At 40.8% G+C, this 15680-nt stretch overlaps 1 protein-coding gene across 1 annotated transcript in view; it reads left to right on the forward strand.

Annotated features, from left to right (window-relative positions):
* Positions 1-452: 452 nt before the first annotated feature.
* The window catches only part of DZIP1 (DAZ interacting zinc finger protein 1), a 37667-nt gene continuing 22439 nt past the window's right edge, over positions 453-15680 (forward strand). Inside the window, exons 1-7 of the mRNA XM_076337645.1 lie at positions 453-1034; positions 5680-5764; positions 7327-7451; positions 10596-10757; positions 11499-11636; positions 12948-13010; positions 14266-14406. Of these exons, the coding sequence (XP_076193760.1) occupies positions 453-1034; positions 5680-5764; positions 7327-7451; positions 10596-10757; positions 11499-11636; positions 12948-13010; positions 14266-14406 (1296 nt within the window). The remainder of the gene's footprint in view (positions 1035-5679; positions 5765-7326; positions 7452-10595; positions 10758-11498; positions 11637-12947; positions 13011-14265; positions 14407-15680) is intronic.

Here is a 15680-nt window from a genome sequence, read left to right on the forward strand (position 1 = left end):
AAGATGGCAAAGGATGTATTGGTACGAGCGTACGGCGTCCCAGGCGGGGGGAGCACTGGGATCCTCCGGAGAGGGCTAGTTAGCATGACGCTGCCAGGAGAACGTGGCGGTGCTGGGGGAAGAAGACCGCGGGACGGGGAAGTGGACGGGATTTGTGCCGAGCACGGAGCCGAGTCCCCGCGGTGGGACACGGGTGCCGCGTGCCTGGGCGGCGTGGCGACAGCCAGCCCGCCGCCTGTCCCGGGGCGCCGCCGCCACCCTCGCGCGGGCCGGGCCGAGCGGGGCGCTGCGGGGCAGGGCGCTCGGGGGGGCGATGCGGCGGGGAGCGGCGGGGCGGGCCCGGGGCGGGGCGGCCGGGCCTCACTCCCGCCTCCCCCCCGCGCAGGCCGGGGCTGCCATAGCGACGCGGAGGACGCCGGCGCCGAGCGGAGCCCCAGGGACGGAGCCCGGGCATGGTGAGCGCCGGGGAGGGCGGGCGGTGGGGCGGGAGTGGGTGCCGGCCCGGGCTGAGCTATGTCTCTCTCCCGCAGCCCTTCACCGAGCGCGCCTACTACCCGCCGGCGGCGGGGGGAACCGGGGCCGGCGCGGGGCCGGCGCCGTTTCCCGCCTTCCAGTTCCGCGGCCGCCATGAGGGCCCGGACTGGCGGCGGCTGAGCGCCGTGGACGTGGGCCGGGTGTCGCGGGAGGGGGACGTGGCGGCCCTGCAGGAGCACCTGGAGCACGTCACCTTCTGCAGCGCCGAGCGAGAGCGCTGCCCCCACTGCCAGGGCCCCGCAGACCCGCTGCTGCTCAAGCTGCTGCGCCTGGCCCAGCTCTGCACCGAGTACCTGCTGCACTCGCAGGAGTACCTCAGCGCCCAGCTCGGCAGCCTGGAGGAGGCCCTGCGGGCGGCCCAGGCCCAGCGCGACCAGCTGGGCAAGGAGGTGGCCCACCGCTCGCAGGAGATCAAGGGACTCAAGGAGGAGTGCCGCCGGAGGAAGAAGATGATCAGCACCCAGCAGATGATGCTGGAGGCCCGAGCCAGCTACCACCAGGTGAGAGGAGAGGTCCTGGTGGCCCGGTCACCCACACCTTGCCAGCTCCGAGCCTGCCGGGGACAGGCAGCAGAGCAGCCCCACTCTGCTGGGGTGCAGTCGCTTGCTGGGCGAGAGGCTGGAGCTGCAGGGACCGGTGACCCTGCAAAAAGGGAGTGCATCGCTTGCAGGTGCTTCACTTCCCATCTGTGTTTCACAGACGTTTGGCTGGTATCACAGACGTTTGGGAGAGCGCTACATCATCTTTAACAAATCCTCTTTTTACTAACAAGTGCTCTTTAATCTTGGATTCGCTTTTGACACATCTGAAAGTGTCAGATACACAGGCATACAAAACCTGTGATAAACGTGTTACTACTTTCTGTTGCTGTCTCTCCTTGCCTATCAGCTACATAGTCAGAATACACACAGGGCAAGTACATCAGAACTGGTGCTAAGCAGTAACCTACCTGTCCGCTAGTTGTCACTTTCCTGCAGTAACGTTCTTCAGGCACAAAGTTTCTTCTTGTGTGTGTGACTCAGAAGTGACTCAGGCACGATGGTAAAGAGTCTTAGTGAGGTAGCTCATACCTAACTCCACAATAATCTGTTCCTTAAAGGTCTTCCCTAAGAGCCTTAGTACATTGCGGTTCTGACTCTCTGTGTCATGGCACTCTGGTTTTTTGGGAGAGGTTTTTGTGTTCTGGGTGTAACAGCTTGATTTAAAGATTTTTCAGCTTCAGCATTTTTCAACAGGTTTCAGGAATGCAGATTGCAGCTTCAAATGTAGTCTGAAGTCTAGAGAGTACACTGGACACAGATTTGACATGATTTCAGGCTAGCTCTTTGTGTCTATATGTTTAAAGTTACCGTTTTCTTCTTTTTTTTTAATTCTTGGGATACTAGCAGTCCTGATTGTTGAAATTCTCCTTAATCATGGAATAGTTGCAGTACAGAACAAATACAAGTTTTCTTATGTACAATCCTATCCCACAGTGTAACACCAATTTCAGCAGGCTGGCAAAGTTTAATTTTTTAAGACATCAGCTAACTTGACTCAAGTGTTTCTGTAAGGAAAAAGACACCTTATGCCCCAAGAGTAGAGCTATATGTATGGTAGACTTCATGGGAACCTTGTCTCAATGCATTCATTTGAATGTTAGTCTTAAGGACAAGCTGCTGATGTGGTATCATTTTGAAAAGCCTTTATGCAACTTACAGAGCAGTTTGTCTGTCCTGTGTGGCAAAAGAAAACCGATTGCATGCATGATTTTATGTGTAAACTTAAATAATTCTCACACTGTGATTGCCAGCTAAATATTACCAAGTTTTCCTGAAACATTTGTAGAATACAACTGTCTTGATGGAAGCTGAAGAACATGGTAGTGAACTTGGCTCATCACTAATCTTCTGTTCAGTGGCATTTACAATAAAGCAGAGATGGAAAGCTATTTCCCATTTTTAATTTAATTTCATATAAAGTAAACGTCTGCCCTCCCCCCTTTTTTCCTCTCTGTTAGTAAATTCTTGTCTCTAAAAGTTATTTAGGTTCTCATGGGAAAAGTGAGTTCAGGGAGTGACATTGAACAGTTCCTGCAGTTCTTACAGTGTTTTCAGGATTCTGAGTGTGAATGCCAGAGATAAATTAAACTCTTCCTAGGGTTTGTAAATGCAGGGCAGCAGTGTGATCTGCAAACAGTAATTGTGTGTTGTTTATCTGTGCCATGATCTTGGCTGATCTGCAGTGCCAGATAATAGGGATTTTGCTTGTGTTCCTGAGAGGGTAGTTCAGATTTCATCCACTTGGCTGTTTTGCAAACAAGCCTGTAAATAGTTACTTGTCTTTTTTAGTGGAGGCACACTTTATATCTAATGTAACCATGCTTTGGAATTCAGATTTAATGCCTTTAATCCACCACTAATGTAAGTTCAACCATGAAATATTATTATAAAATGGTACTGGTACCTACAAGTCACAAATTTGAGACTCGTTGGTCAATGCCTTCATCTGAGTAATACAAATTTAATTTTCAATAATAATTTTTCAGTTTTTTGATACTTTGTTCAGAAATGTACAGGTGTACTCTTAGCTGGGTAAAAAACTGGCTGGACGGCCAGGCCCAGAGAGTTGTGGTGAATGGAGTTACATCCAGTTGGCAGCCGGTCACAAGTGGTGTTCCCCAGGGCTCAGTTTTGGGGCCAGTCTTGTTCAATATCTTTATCAATGATCTGGATGAGGGGATCAAGTGCACCCTCAGTAAGTTTGCAGACGACACCCAGTTGAGCGGGAGTGTTGATCTGCTCAAGGGTAGGAAGGCTCTGCAGAGGGACCTGGACAGGCTGGATCGATGGGCCGAGGCCAACTGTATGAGATTCAACAAGGCCAAGTGCCGGGTCCTGCACTTGGGTCACAACAACCCCATGCAGCGCTACAGGCTTGGGGAAGAGTGGCTGGAAAGCTGCCTGGCAGAGAAGGACCTGGGGGTGTTGGTCGACAGCCGGCTGAACATGAGCCGGCAGTGTGCCCAGGCGGCCAAGAAGGCCAATGGCATCCTGGCCTGTATCAGCAATAGTGTGGCCAGCAGGAGTAGGGAAGTGATTGCCCCCCTGTACTCAGCACTGGTGAGGCCGCACCTCGGATACTGTGTTCAGTTTTGGGCCCCTCACTACAAGAAGGACGTCGAGGTGCTGGAGCATGTCCAGAGAAGGGCAACGAAGCTGGTGGAGGGTCTGGAGAACAAGTCTTATGAGGAGCGGCTGAGGGAACTGGGGTTGTTTAGCCTGGAGAAGAGGAGGCTGAGGGGAGACCTTATTGCTCTCTACAACTACCTGAAAGGAGGTTGTAGCGAGGTGGGTGTCGGTCTCTTCTCCCAAGTAACAAGCGATAGGACGAGAGGAAATGGCCTCAAGTTGCGCCAGGGGAGGTTTAGATTGGACGTGAGGAAAAATGTCTTTACTGAAAGAGTGGTGAAACATTGGAAGAGGCTGCCCAGGAAGTGGTTGAGTCCCCATCCCTGGAGGTATTTAAAAGACGTGTAGATGTGGTGCTTAGGGATATGGTTTAGTGGGCATGGTGGTGTTGGGTTGATGGTTGGACTCGATGATCTTAGAGGTCTTTTCCAACCTTAATGATTCTGATTCTATGATTCTACGAAATCTTACATTCTCATGCACAATGTAGGCATAAAGTGCACATTGTGTCTAACACTGTGAAAAGTAGTTGCAAGAATAATGTTACATAATTAAAAACCTAAATATTCCCTGTGTTAATCCTGTCTCCTGCAGTAAGAACTTTCTTTCACTACCAGCAAGTCAAACTGACATGAAGTTTGTGCTTGAATGGATAACATTATTTCACAGCCAATTTCATTCCATAAATCATGTGCAAACTGTTACACTGTAAGCTCCCTCTTGGTTGGCAGCAATGCTTTGCTACTGTACTATATCTCTTTACTTTGGGTTTTTGTTAGCACTTTTTTGCATTTGTCCAACAAAATTTGTCTTAATAATTCATGGCTTTAGTGTTTGCTGAAAGATATTTATATTTAATAGGATACCTGACTATCAGTGGCAGTATTTTAAATATTAGGTGAAATCTGGGAATTTGATGATGGTGGCAAGATCTTGAATCTGTTAAGTCAGTCTTTTACAGTTATATCACGCTGATGAGGAAAAAGGACTCAGCTGAGTATTTGTGGTTTGTTAAAATATATTTATTTGAAAAGAAAGTATGAGAAAGAGGTAACGAGCAACCCTACCTAAAGCGATTAGGGGCTTTGATTCACAGTCTTACTGCTATGTTGTAAAATCTGCAGATATAGCTCCTGTCCTTTTGATACCCATCTGTTTTTAATATTCTGAACGTTAGTGGAATGTACTTTGAAGGTGAACAAAAAAAATCTTTTAAAATGGATAGGATCCAAATTTGACTTAAAACATGACTTAAAATTCAAATTAAAAAATAACAAGTAAATTATAGGAACCATAATTGAAACAGCTTTATGCTTCAGAAGGATGCTAGGCAGCATACTAATGTATGTACATTTTCTTGCAAAATTCTGTACTGTTACCTTATTTTGGTTGAAATGTCTGAGCTTTTTACAGATCTATGGTCCTTCTAGTATTGTCATCTTACAATGTACATCTTCATACAATATATGAATAATATACATCTTCACTTATGTATACTCAAACCCATCTTTATTGTTTTTTCCAACTGTATGGTGCTCTCCTTTGCCGTGGTACAAGAGTCTTAAGAACACCTGAGCTGCTAGTTGGCTGGAGTCAGTGTGTATTGTGCTGAATAGTGTTGTCTTACTTTTTCCTTATACTTCTTTACCTACCTATATTCATCTCTTATCTGTGGTTTATATTGGAATTTGAACTTGCTTGGTCAGAGTCTTTTTTGTTCTGAGTTTGTACAGTGCTTAGCACAATGGGACTCTAGCCCATGACCATCACTGCGAGACATTAAATAACACGAATAACTTTACAGAAATCGGGCACTGTGAGAATTTTAGTCATTATTCTTGTGAAATGGAATTTATTGAAGTTACCTACTTTTGATGTCTGGGCAAAATGTAATAACCTGTTAAAAACCTTAACCACTATACTTACCAAACACGTTACTAATAATAACTAAAATGCTTTTATCTGGTTTTTGTAGTGTCAGTTTTGTGAAAAGGCTTTTATGAACTATTCCTTTTTACAAAGTCACATGCAAAGGCGCCATCCGGAAGAATCTCAGATTGGTATGTACTTTAATGTTATAAAAAAAATTGGGATAAATAGTTTAGAAAAGTGTAAATATAGTGAGGATGTGCAGTCTATGATTTTGTGTAACTGGGAAGAGTGACTTTCACGTTCCATTTTTAGGTGGCAGATACCAATTTGTGTGAATGCAAGCAACACTGACTGACAAAATCTATTGGGTGACATATGTTTCAGTCTCTGGAAAATAATTAACAAAAGATTGTATGCCATATTTACAGTACCTTTTCAAACTAGCATTCCCACTGAATACTTAGCCAGTAGCAGACTTGAAAGCACAGTTTCTCTTTAGGCGTGTGTGTTATGAAGGTGTGGGTAAACAGAACAAGTTGCGCTAAGGCAAATACATTTTGTGAATACATATGAATTATCAGTATAGAAATAATCCGGGTCACCTGAAATCAGTTTGAATAGGATCAGGCTGTCCTGAACTAAACTGACTGTAAAATATAGTGAGAAAAAGAAACTGTCAATAATAATCTAACTTCATGTATCTGTGATAATCTTAGTTGCTATACCACTAACTTACATACTTTTGTCTCTCTTCGTTGAAAAATGTTTAGTTTGAAAAACATTGCTCTCAAAGTTTGTTTCATTCATCTCTAAATTCTCTCCTTCCTGTTAGGTTGCATGCTTATGATTTATCGCTAAGGACTAACAAGTATTGACACATGGCAGTGATTAGAAATGAGTTCGGGGAAAAGAGTATTTGGGAGGAGAAAGAGCAGAAAGAGTCTAGCGAGGTCTAAACTGTAGCTTGTCAGGGAAATAAAACAGCAGGAACAGTGAGAGGGGTCTGAGTAAGCGTCTGAGGAAGCGTTAATATATTGGAAGAAGAAAGAAGCTGTTGTGCACTTTACACTTGATAAAAATGATAGTGGAAGGTGCTGCAGAACCAGTTGAACTAATTATCATATAAAGAATTAGTCTGAAATGGCTGTATGAGGGAAATACTCCATGCAGTTATTTCTGAAATAATGTTCTGCATGGTGCTCAGATTCCCAGATGATGGGCTAGTAAATCCTTGGTAAATTGATAAAATGTCTCAAGATTAAAAATTGTTATAATTTTTGCATATTTTAACATGTTTTATTACAGTGACATTCCCTCTGACTCATTCCAGATAAATAGAGTTGCATTCCAAATGGACTCCTTACAGAAGTTATGTAGAAAAAATTAAACCTAACAGAATTGAATAATTGAGGTTCACTTTGTCCTTCATATGTCCTTTTTTGAGCCTGTGTTGCTTAGATTCCTTTGAAATTAGATTATATAGTACTTTTTCTTGTAAATATTTCATAAACTGTTTCACATGTCAGTAATATCGGTATTTTTCAGTCTTTGCGGATAATGTTAGCAGTCCAGAGAACATACGCATTTATAAGCATCTTTGGAGAATCATGGTGGTGGGAGGGGAAACTATCTATGAGAGTCACACTTTATGAAGATGTTACTGAAACGCTATAGAAACACATTTGTAGTAAGTATCACATTTCCATAAATTACAACAAACATTTTTAAAATCTGTGTTTCTTTCAAACAGAACAGAAGAGGAAAGCAAAGACGGACAAATTGCAGGATGAGATTGATAAACTGAAGGAGCAGTTGCAGCTCACCAAGTCCCAGTTAGAGGCTGAACAACAGGCTAATATGGTCAGGTTTTCTAAGGTAATATGTACTAAAGAATACGAACCTCTCAAAAGAATTAGTACTTTGGACTGCATTCACTCATTTTGTAACTGGAACAGAACAAAAATGTATCTGCAGCTTGCGTGCCTGGCAGCAATGGTGCTTGGGCATTAGAGCATATCTTCCCCTCACCCCTCCTAATTTTGAACATCTGCTTTCTCCTTACTTTTGTTTTAGACATACTTTAAATGAATACTTAAGACAACATTTCTGTTAGCACTTGACAGTTCATAAGATAACTGTGGCCTATTATTGAAGCAGATAAAATTGCCTTGCTGCAGTGAAATATAAGCTATTTTTAATATGTTACTTTGTGATGATTAAATGTTTCTTATCTATGACTGTGATTTTATATGTGACTTTATAAACTGAGTAAGATTTATTCTTTGCTGTGAAGAACCTTACTGTCTAACAGGTGTAAAGCAGTCAAAGAAGAGCGAGTGAGAAGAAATAAAGCAGTCTAGGCTTTGCATGTTGGTCTTTAAATGCTCAGATTTTGGTTGACCAGAGAGCCAAAGCAGAAAGTAATCTTAGCTACTGCTGTGTGAATAAAAAACCTTAAACTAGAATGATTTAAAAGCAGTAATTATCTGTTTGTAATCACATGCAAGGCTTTGTTTAGGATGATATTAAGCCTTGTGGTAGTGCTTACTAGCTCATAAAGAGAAAAAAAGTCTCCAAGTTACCTGTTTTGGTGTTTTTAAAAGCTTGATAATTTCAGATCATCTCACAGTTTTCATTTCTGTTTGAGTAAATACATTCAGATAATTTGCTGTTGAAATAGGGATGGAAATTTTTTTAAAGGGGGGGGTTGTGATTCACTAAGGAGCAAATTCTTGGCATAAAAGACAAGATACTTCTAATGATTCATTTAGATGCTGATCTTGGTATTGCAGTTTGCCCTGTATCACATTCAAAAGCAGGGGTTTGTGGTTGTTAACATAACCTGTGAGAACCTTGTCTTAATATATCACCCAATATTCAGAACTTCTTAGTGGAGTTTGAGGACCTTCAAACGTAAGACCAACCATTAAGTTTGGAAAGAAACACTACATTTTTAATTTAAAGGGAATCAACAAAACATCGCTATTATTAATTATTTTCTTCCTTGTTTTCAGAGGAAAAGCTGGTCTTCTGTAAAACATGCAGTGTTTCTTTTCCTGAACACAGCTTCAGACTCTCCTTTTTTCAGTCGTCCTGTTCCCCTTCTCCCGGGACCATTCAGCTTCCTGGTTTTCTTCCATTTTCGAAAGTAACTGGATGACCAAATGAAAAGCATGGGTAGTTTCACCTAGGAGTGCAAGCAGGGTCAGAATAATGAGCCTTGGCCCTATGTGGACATCTGCTAGGTATTCTACTCTTTCATTCTGTGCCTCACTTTTGAGAGGTACATCTATAACATACTTCTCCTGCCCTTGAAGCATTGTTTTTCTTATGAGATGGAACTTGGAGTTTTCATAACAGTGCAGCGTAGATTTTTTGGTGCCTCAGGGGCCTATTTTGAAGTCACTTGTCCTGGCTGAGACTCCTAACTACAAGGGGACTGCCTGAAATGTCCTGAAGCTACAGCCTGCAGTGTTACACAACAAGAAGCTTTCAAAGCTTCTGTGTTTTTCTGGGATGTCAGGGAAGGTAGAAATGTGAAGTGTGACTGGGTGCAGTTTGTCTGCCATGACTGACATCCACTGTCAATTCAGGTATCATTATGTTGTTGTCTTTTGATTGAAAGATCAGAAGATCTTTCCCCTGTGTTTTTTTTAGGAGAACCACTACTGGAGGGAATTTGGATAAAAACTGTCATGCTTCCAATTCTTGGTCCCTTCTACTCCTTTGAGGTGGAAGGATACAGAAGACCTGTTCTTCATAAGTGTACAATGATTGCTTGTTATAGTTAGTCAGAGAACAAATTCGCAGTGAATGCTGTGATGGAAAGATGTAGGGGTTGCCTAAAAAGGGGGTTTATTCTGGACAGTGAAATGCAGGACTTTGAACAAGTTGAGGACTATACAAAAATGAGTGACTAGGTAATGGAATGGTAAAAGTAATTTAACAGATAAAGTGGGGTAAATGTATATGGGGAAAAAATAATTTTAACTTCATCTACAAAATGATGGGTTCTGAGCTGAGTGTTACTACTGAAGGGCAAGATCTTAAGGTTGTGATAAGTAGTTCCAGGGAAATGTCGGCCCAGTGGTTAGTAGCAGCCAGCAAAGGAAATAAAATATTACAAATTATTCTGAAAAATCACTGTGCAAGCCACAGCCTAAATACTGTGTGTAGGTCTAGTCCCTTCATCTCAAAAAGGATATGATAGAATTATAAAAGTTATGGAGATGGGCTACAGGGATGATCAGTCTGTATTTAGAATGACTGAGCATGCTAAGAGTTGTCAGTCTGAAAAAGAGACAACAGCTTGGTGGGGATGGAGGGTGAGATACTGATGTCCGCAAAGTCATGAGTTACATAGAGTGAATAGGTATCAATCATTCACTCTCTTTTTCGGTTCAGGGCCTAGCATCCATCAAATGAACCTAGCAGGAGCCAGATTCAAACAAAAAAAAGTACTTGGCTCTTCATGCAACTTGTAGTAGACCTGTGGAGCTCATTGGCAAAAGATGTTGCAGTTGCTAAAAGCTGACACAGCCACAAGGGACGACTGCAAAAGTATGTGAGGAGAAATGTATCAAAGGTTACTAAGTTTACAAAACCGTGTCAAGCTGAGGAAGTCCTCTGAGCTGAAAACAGTTGACAGCCTGGAGACTGTTAAGGAGAACGTGCACGTTTGCTTGCCCCGGTATTACCCTTTCCCACCTATACACTTATGGCCTCTGTGAGAAACAGGATGCTGAACTAGGTGGATCTTTGATACGACCAAGTAAGGTCATTCATGTGTTATTCAATGAAAAATAATGAACTACCAAAACTTCTTGAAGCGTACTTGTTTTGCTAGCAAAATGTATAGTTTGCTACCCCAGAAATCTTCAGAAACGGGTGGTTTTTCATGTTTTTTGACATCACAATGTTGCCCGTTGAAAGTGACTGCCTCCCACACATAGTTTGGGTGCCTGAATTAGTATTGCATGTGGGGAAAAATAACAAATAATGCTTTAAAAATAATTTCAGGAATGTGAACAGCAAAAATCAAAAGAAGAAGAAATTCTACAATCATTTCATAAATGGAAAGAGGAGGAAAAAGAGAAATTGGCTGATGAAATAGAAAAAGTGAAAGAGATGTTTATGAAAGAGCTTAAGGAGTTATCTTCAAGAAATTCAACATTAGAAAATGTAAGTGATTTAAATTTTCCAACATTTTAAGGCATGAATCCCTTACAGTAGATGGTAGTAAACTTCACATATTTGAAATGTGATGTAGTCAGCTTAGAGGTCTTCTTACAAAACTTTAAAAATAATGGTTACATGATAGCCATAATTGTATCTTTGTATATTGGTACTTTATTAACATAATTTCAGTTCATTTTTTTAATAGCATTGTTTTGGATGAATGAATTATGCCTTCAGCAACTGTGTCAATTTTTTCTTACTTCTCAACTTTTGAGTGCTTGTTTATGGATTAGTAGATATTGTTATTATTGCTGTCTGTTAGGTATCCTTATATTAATACTCTTATAACTGGCATGGAGGGGACTAACTTCTGCATTATAGTCCTGACAGCAGAACTGCATGTGTTTTCAATACATGCTCTGGAAATGCTTTCCAGAGTTTTGACTAGAAAGAGAATTGTAAAAGTATAGGTGGGTCAGAAAATAAATATGCACAGCATTACTAGAGCAGCTTATATTTTGTAGCTGCTAGTTCCTGTGTATATTTGCAAGGTATATTTATGTTAGATGTATATATTAATTATTACATGAAATTTGATAAATGCTGAACTCATGAGAAATGTGAGAAGTGTCTGATGCAATCTCTGTGTAGTTATGTTTAAAGTAGATTTTGTATTAAATGACAGTTTTATAAAACAAAATCTGTATACATATTTGGGTCTTCATTTTTCCCCCCGCCTTTTAGCAACTGTTAGAATTACAGAAGTCCAGTATGCAACAAAAATCCAATTTAGGGACGCTGATGGATAGCCAAGAATTTACAGAAGAGAAACCTCAGAGTCCTCAGGATTATCACAATGTGGTTAAACTTCTTGAAAAACAGGTAACACTGTAACTTAATGTATTGCTTTTGACAGACTGCTTGTGTTCTTTTCATTTTTGTACATCTCTGAGTAGGATTTTAAACCCGTAAGTAAAGTTCTCATCCCTCTCAATGTCTAAAATAGCTGTTTTTAAAAATTTACTACTATTTAGTACAATCTCTATAATGGAAACCAAGGAATTACTTTCCTTATCCTTTGTAAATAAATTGTTATTTATTTATTTATATTCTCTTATTCTTTATTGTTAAATATATTTAGCTTTACCAAGTAGGGTTGCAGTTCATTTCCAGAAGGCTCTAATAGATCATTTATGTCTGCTGATCTGTGAGGCCACTTATGGAAAAATTGGAATTTTCCAAGATGAAAAAAAATGTTAAGAAACTTTCTGCCAGGATTTGTCAACCTGTGGCTTTTGAGCCATATGAAGCACTCGAGCTTGTCAGGTGCAACTTCTGTACCAGGCCTATATCATCCGACGAGCACAGATGCTGGTGCTAGCGCAAATCTGTTGGACAATCCAAAGTCCCACCTATAGGAAAGACTGAGTTAGGAAGGGCCACTGAGGCCAAGGTCATTGCATTGCTCTGGGACTCACCTGCATGTCTGGGTTGTTCCTATAAAAAAAGAAAAAAAATAGTTGTGAGGCCCTTGAAAATACCCACAAACCTTTTTACTCTTTTTTTTTTTTTGACGCTTTGAGGCACGCATTATATATTTCATGGTTCTTGGGGTGTGAAGGTCTTTGTATACTGCTGGTATCATCCAGAAGTTTGGTCATTTCTGCTCAAAGATGTGGAAAACTTAGTGAGTTTTACTTTATGGTTTTTATTTATTCAAAGAAAATTCAGTTCACTCAAAAACTCATATATTAATACTGGGTTTTATCATCATTATGCAAAATACATTGTTAGTGAGTGCTTGAAATGACATTATTTTGGGGAAAAAAAACCCTGCTTTCACTACTCTTATTGTTAATACACAGAGACGTATCAAAATACATGTGTATTTCTCACTCACAGTCACTATATATACAAATCAAGGAACAAATACACAGTTTCTGGAGTGATTGGTAAGAAAACCACACTCGGATGCATAAAACATGCTGATGACTGTTCTAGGTCTTAAATACAGGGTTACTCGAGTTTCATATCATGAATAATCTTTTCAGTATTTATGCTTTATTTAGAAAAATAAAGCTGCATATATTGAACTAAATGGTAATGTGTTATCAACAGGAAATAAAGCTGCATATATTGAACTAAATGTTAATGTGTTATTAACAGGAATTAATATTGATTTCCTCTATGCAGGAAAGTAAGTGGACGTCTAGAATACAAGCCCTTCGTCATGACCATGAGACAGAAAAGTCCCTGGTAAGTGGCACAGCAAAACACTTAAACTAAAAGGAGACTTTTTCCTTATTTTCTTACCCTTGCAGTAGTTCTTGATATGCTATAATACATCTGTTAGATTAGAAAGCCTAGATCTCGAGAGTTTATAAGAGTGTGTCCTCTTAGACGTATTTATTATCTCTGTATTTCTGTTATGCTAGGATCTTAACTTTTCAGTTAACTCCAGGGTTGAAACGGAATTTATGATTTAAGAATCTGACAGACACCTGAAACTGTATCTCTCTTTTGAAGAGCTTACAACTAATTCTGTGAGCGCTGTATTACACAGTGTTTTCTGTGTCATGCGGATATGCTGGATAGTTGAGATGCAACTTGCCAACGTGTAGCTTCCATCTACCCTGTACCTTCTGCTACCATGGACCTATGGCATACGTCTCAGTCTTTTTTTCTTTTTTCTATCACTTCTCTGCTGCTTTTTCTGTTGTAGCTTTCTAACGCAGAATCTGTTCAGCTTTCCCAGGAAAAAACACCATGGCGTTTTATTTTGCATCAGTTTATGTATTTTACTATACAAAGCTTTATTCCTCAGATTTTTTTTATGTCTGCATTTCTTTTTAATCTCTTTCCTGCTTTGTTTCTCTTGCTTCTTTTCCTTTCATTTTCCTTTCATCTGCGTGACCATGTAAGAACTGAGCAGATCATAGTGGTCTGACCAATGCTTCTCCTCCTCTGGCAAGAAAGGAGTGGGGAGGAACCATGGAACATTCCCCCAAATGGATGTAGTTAATGGTACACCCACATACAGTGCAAGAATAGAATAAGGGAGGAGTAATGTAAGTATTACTTTTGGGGTGGTGCACCTAAAATATTGTTCCCTTTCTTCTACATTCAGAACTAATATATTAGGTTTATCATGCAAATTCACATCTCATCTCCTTAAAATATCATTATTTGACACTATAACCAAAACGTTTTTGTCGAGTCGTATGCTTTTTCCTGCAATCTTATTTTTGTGCAATCTCAGCAATGTGTTTGTGTGTCCCTTTCTTTGTATTGAGATTTAGGTAGTCTTCCTTGTGTAAATAAAAAGTGATGCAGACAACTGTTTCATAATATATGCAAGTCCCAATGAAATCACAGGAGACATTACGTTTTTGCTAAAAAAAAAAAGTGTTAAAAATATTGAAGCATGACACTTGCTTGTTTAAACTTTATAGCATTAACATATTTTATATAATATTAATATGAAGTTACTTTTCTTCTGATTGCTTTCTAGCTACTGTCACAGATTGAGAAGCTTAAATCATCAGTGAGAGAAGACCTGAATAAAAATAACACCTTTTACAAGAGGAGGATAGAAGAATTGGGGCAGAGGCTTCAGGAGCAGAATGATCTGATTATTACTCAGAAGAAGCAGGTCTGTTTTGTGAAGCACTCCATGTTTCAGAGAGCATAGGACATAGAGGAACATTTTACTGGCATTTGGTCTTTGATATATCTCTGGTTTTGTAGTTAACATTCCAAATTTGTAGTAGTATTACTGTAGTATTTTGGTTATACCTTGGGAATTATGTTGATAAATAAGAATAGATCTGGAAAAGAGACACAGGAATATAAACCAGGAATTAAAACACAATTTAGAAGGAAAGGATTAATAAACCAAATGTTTTTAATAAGTTCATCACAAAGTTAAAAGACTACTAGGTCGCAGTCATCAAAGACCTCTACAGATGAAAAATTTCTGATAGTGAACAGGATCTAATCTGCCACAAAATAATCATAATGAAATCTAATGTTTGAAATCTGAAAATACATGACTTCTCACATTAAAAATAAAGTATCATGTTTATCACTGTGAGGATAATTAATTAGATTATTACTGTATGAAATTTAATGAGCAAGTGCCGGATTCTCCACCTGGGACGGCATAATCCTGGTTATTCATACAAATTGGGGGACAAGAGGCTGGAGAGCAGCCCCGCAGAAAGAGATCTGGGGGTTTGGGTTGAATATGAGTCAACAGTGTTCCCTGGCAGCCAAAAGGGCCAACCGTTTCCTGGGGTGCATCAAGCACAGCATAGCTAGCCGCTTGAGGGAGGTGATTGTCCCACTCTGCACTGCACTGGTGCGGCCCCACCTTGAGTACTGTGTGCAGTTTTGGGTGCCTCAACACAAGAAGGACATCAAACTATTAGAGTGTGTCCAGAGGAGGGCGACCAAGATGGTGAAAGGTCTCGAGGGCAAGACTTAGGAGGAGCGGCTGAGGTCACTTGGCTTGTTCAGCTTGGAGAAGGGAAGGCTGAGGGGTGACCTCATCGCAGGCTACAACTTCCTCAAGGGGCGCAGCAGAGGGAGGAGGTGCTGATCTCCTCTCTCTGGTGACCAGCGATAGGACACGAGGGAATGGAATGAAGCTGTGTCAGGGGAAGTTCAGATTGGACATTAGGAAAAGGTTCTTCACTGAGAGGGTGGTCGGTCGCTGGAACAGGCTCCCCAGGGAAGTGGTCACGGCACCAAGCCTGTCAGAGTTCAAGGACTGTCTGGACGATGCTCTTAGTCATATGGTTTAGTTTTAGGTAGTCCTGCGAGGAGCAGGGAGTTGGACTCGATGATCCTTATGGGTCCCTTCCAACTTTAGATAGTCTATGATTCTATGAAATTATTCGTTTTGAAATGAATTGTTTTTTCTTA

Source organism: Aptenodytes patagonicus, chromosome 1, assembly GCF_965638725.1.
Source record: "Aptenodytes patagonicus chromosome 1, bAptPat1.pri.cur, whole genome shotgun sequence".
Classification (NCBI taxonomy): Eukaryota; Metazoa; Chordata; class Aves; order Sphenisciformes; family Spheniscidae; genus Aptenodytes; species Aptenodytes patagonicus.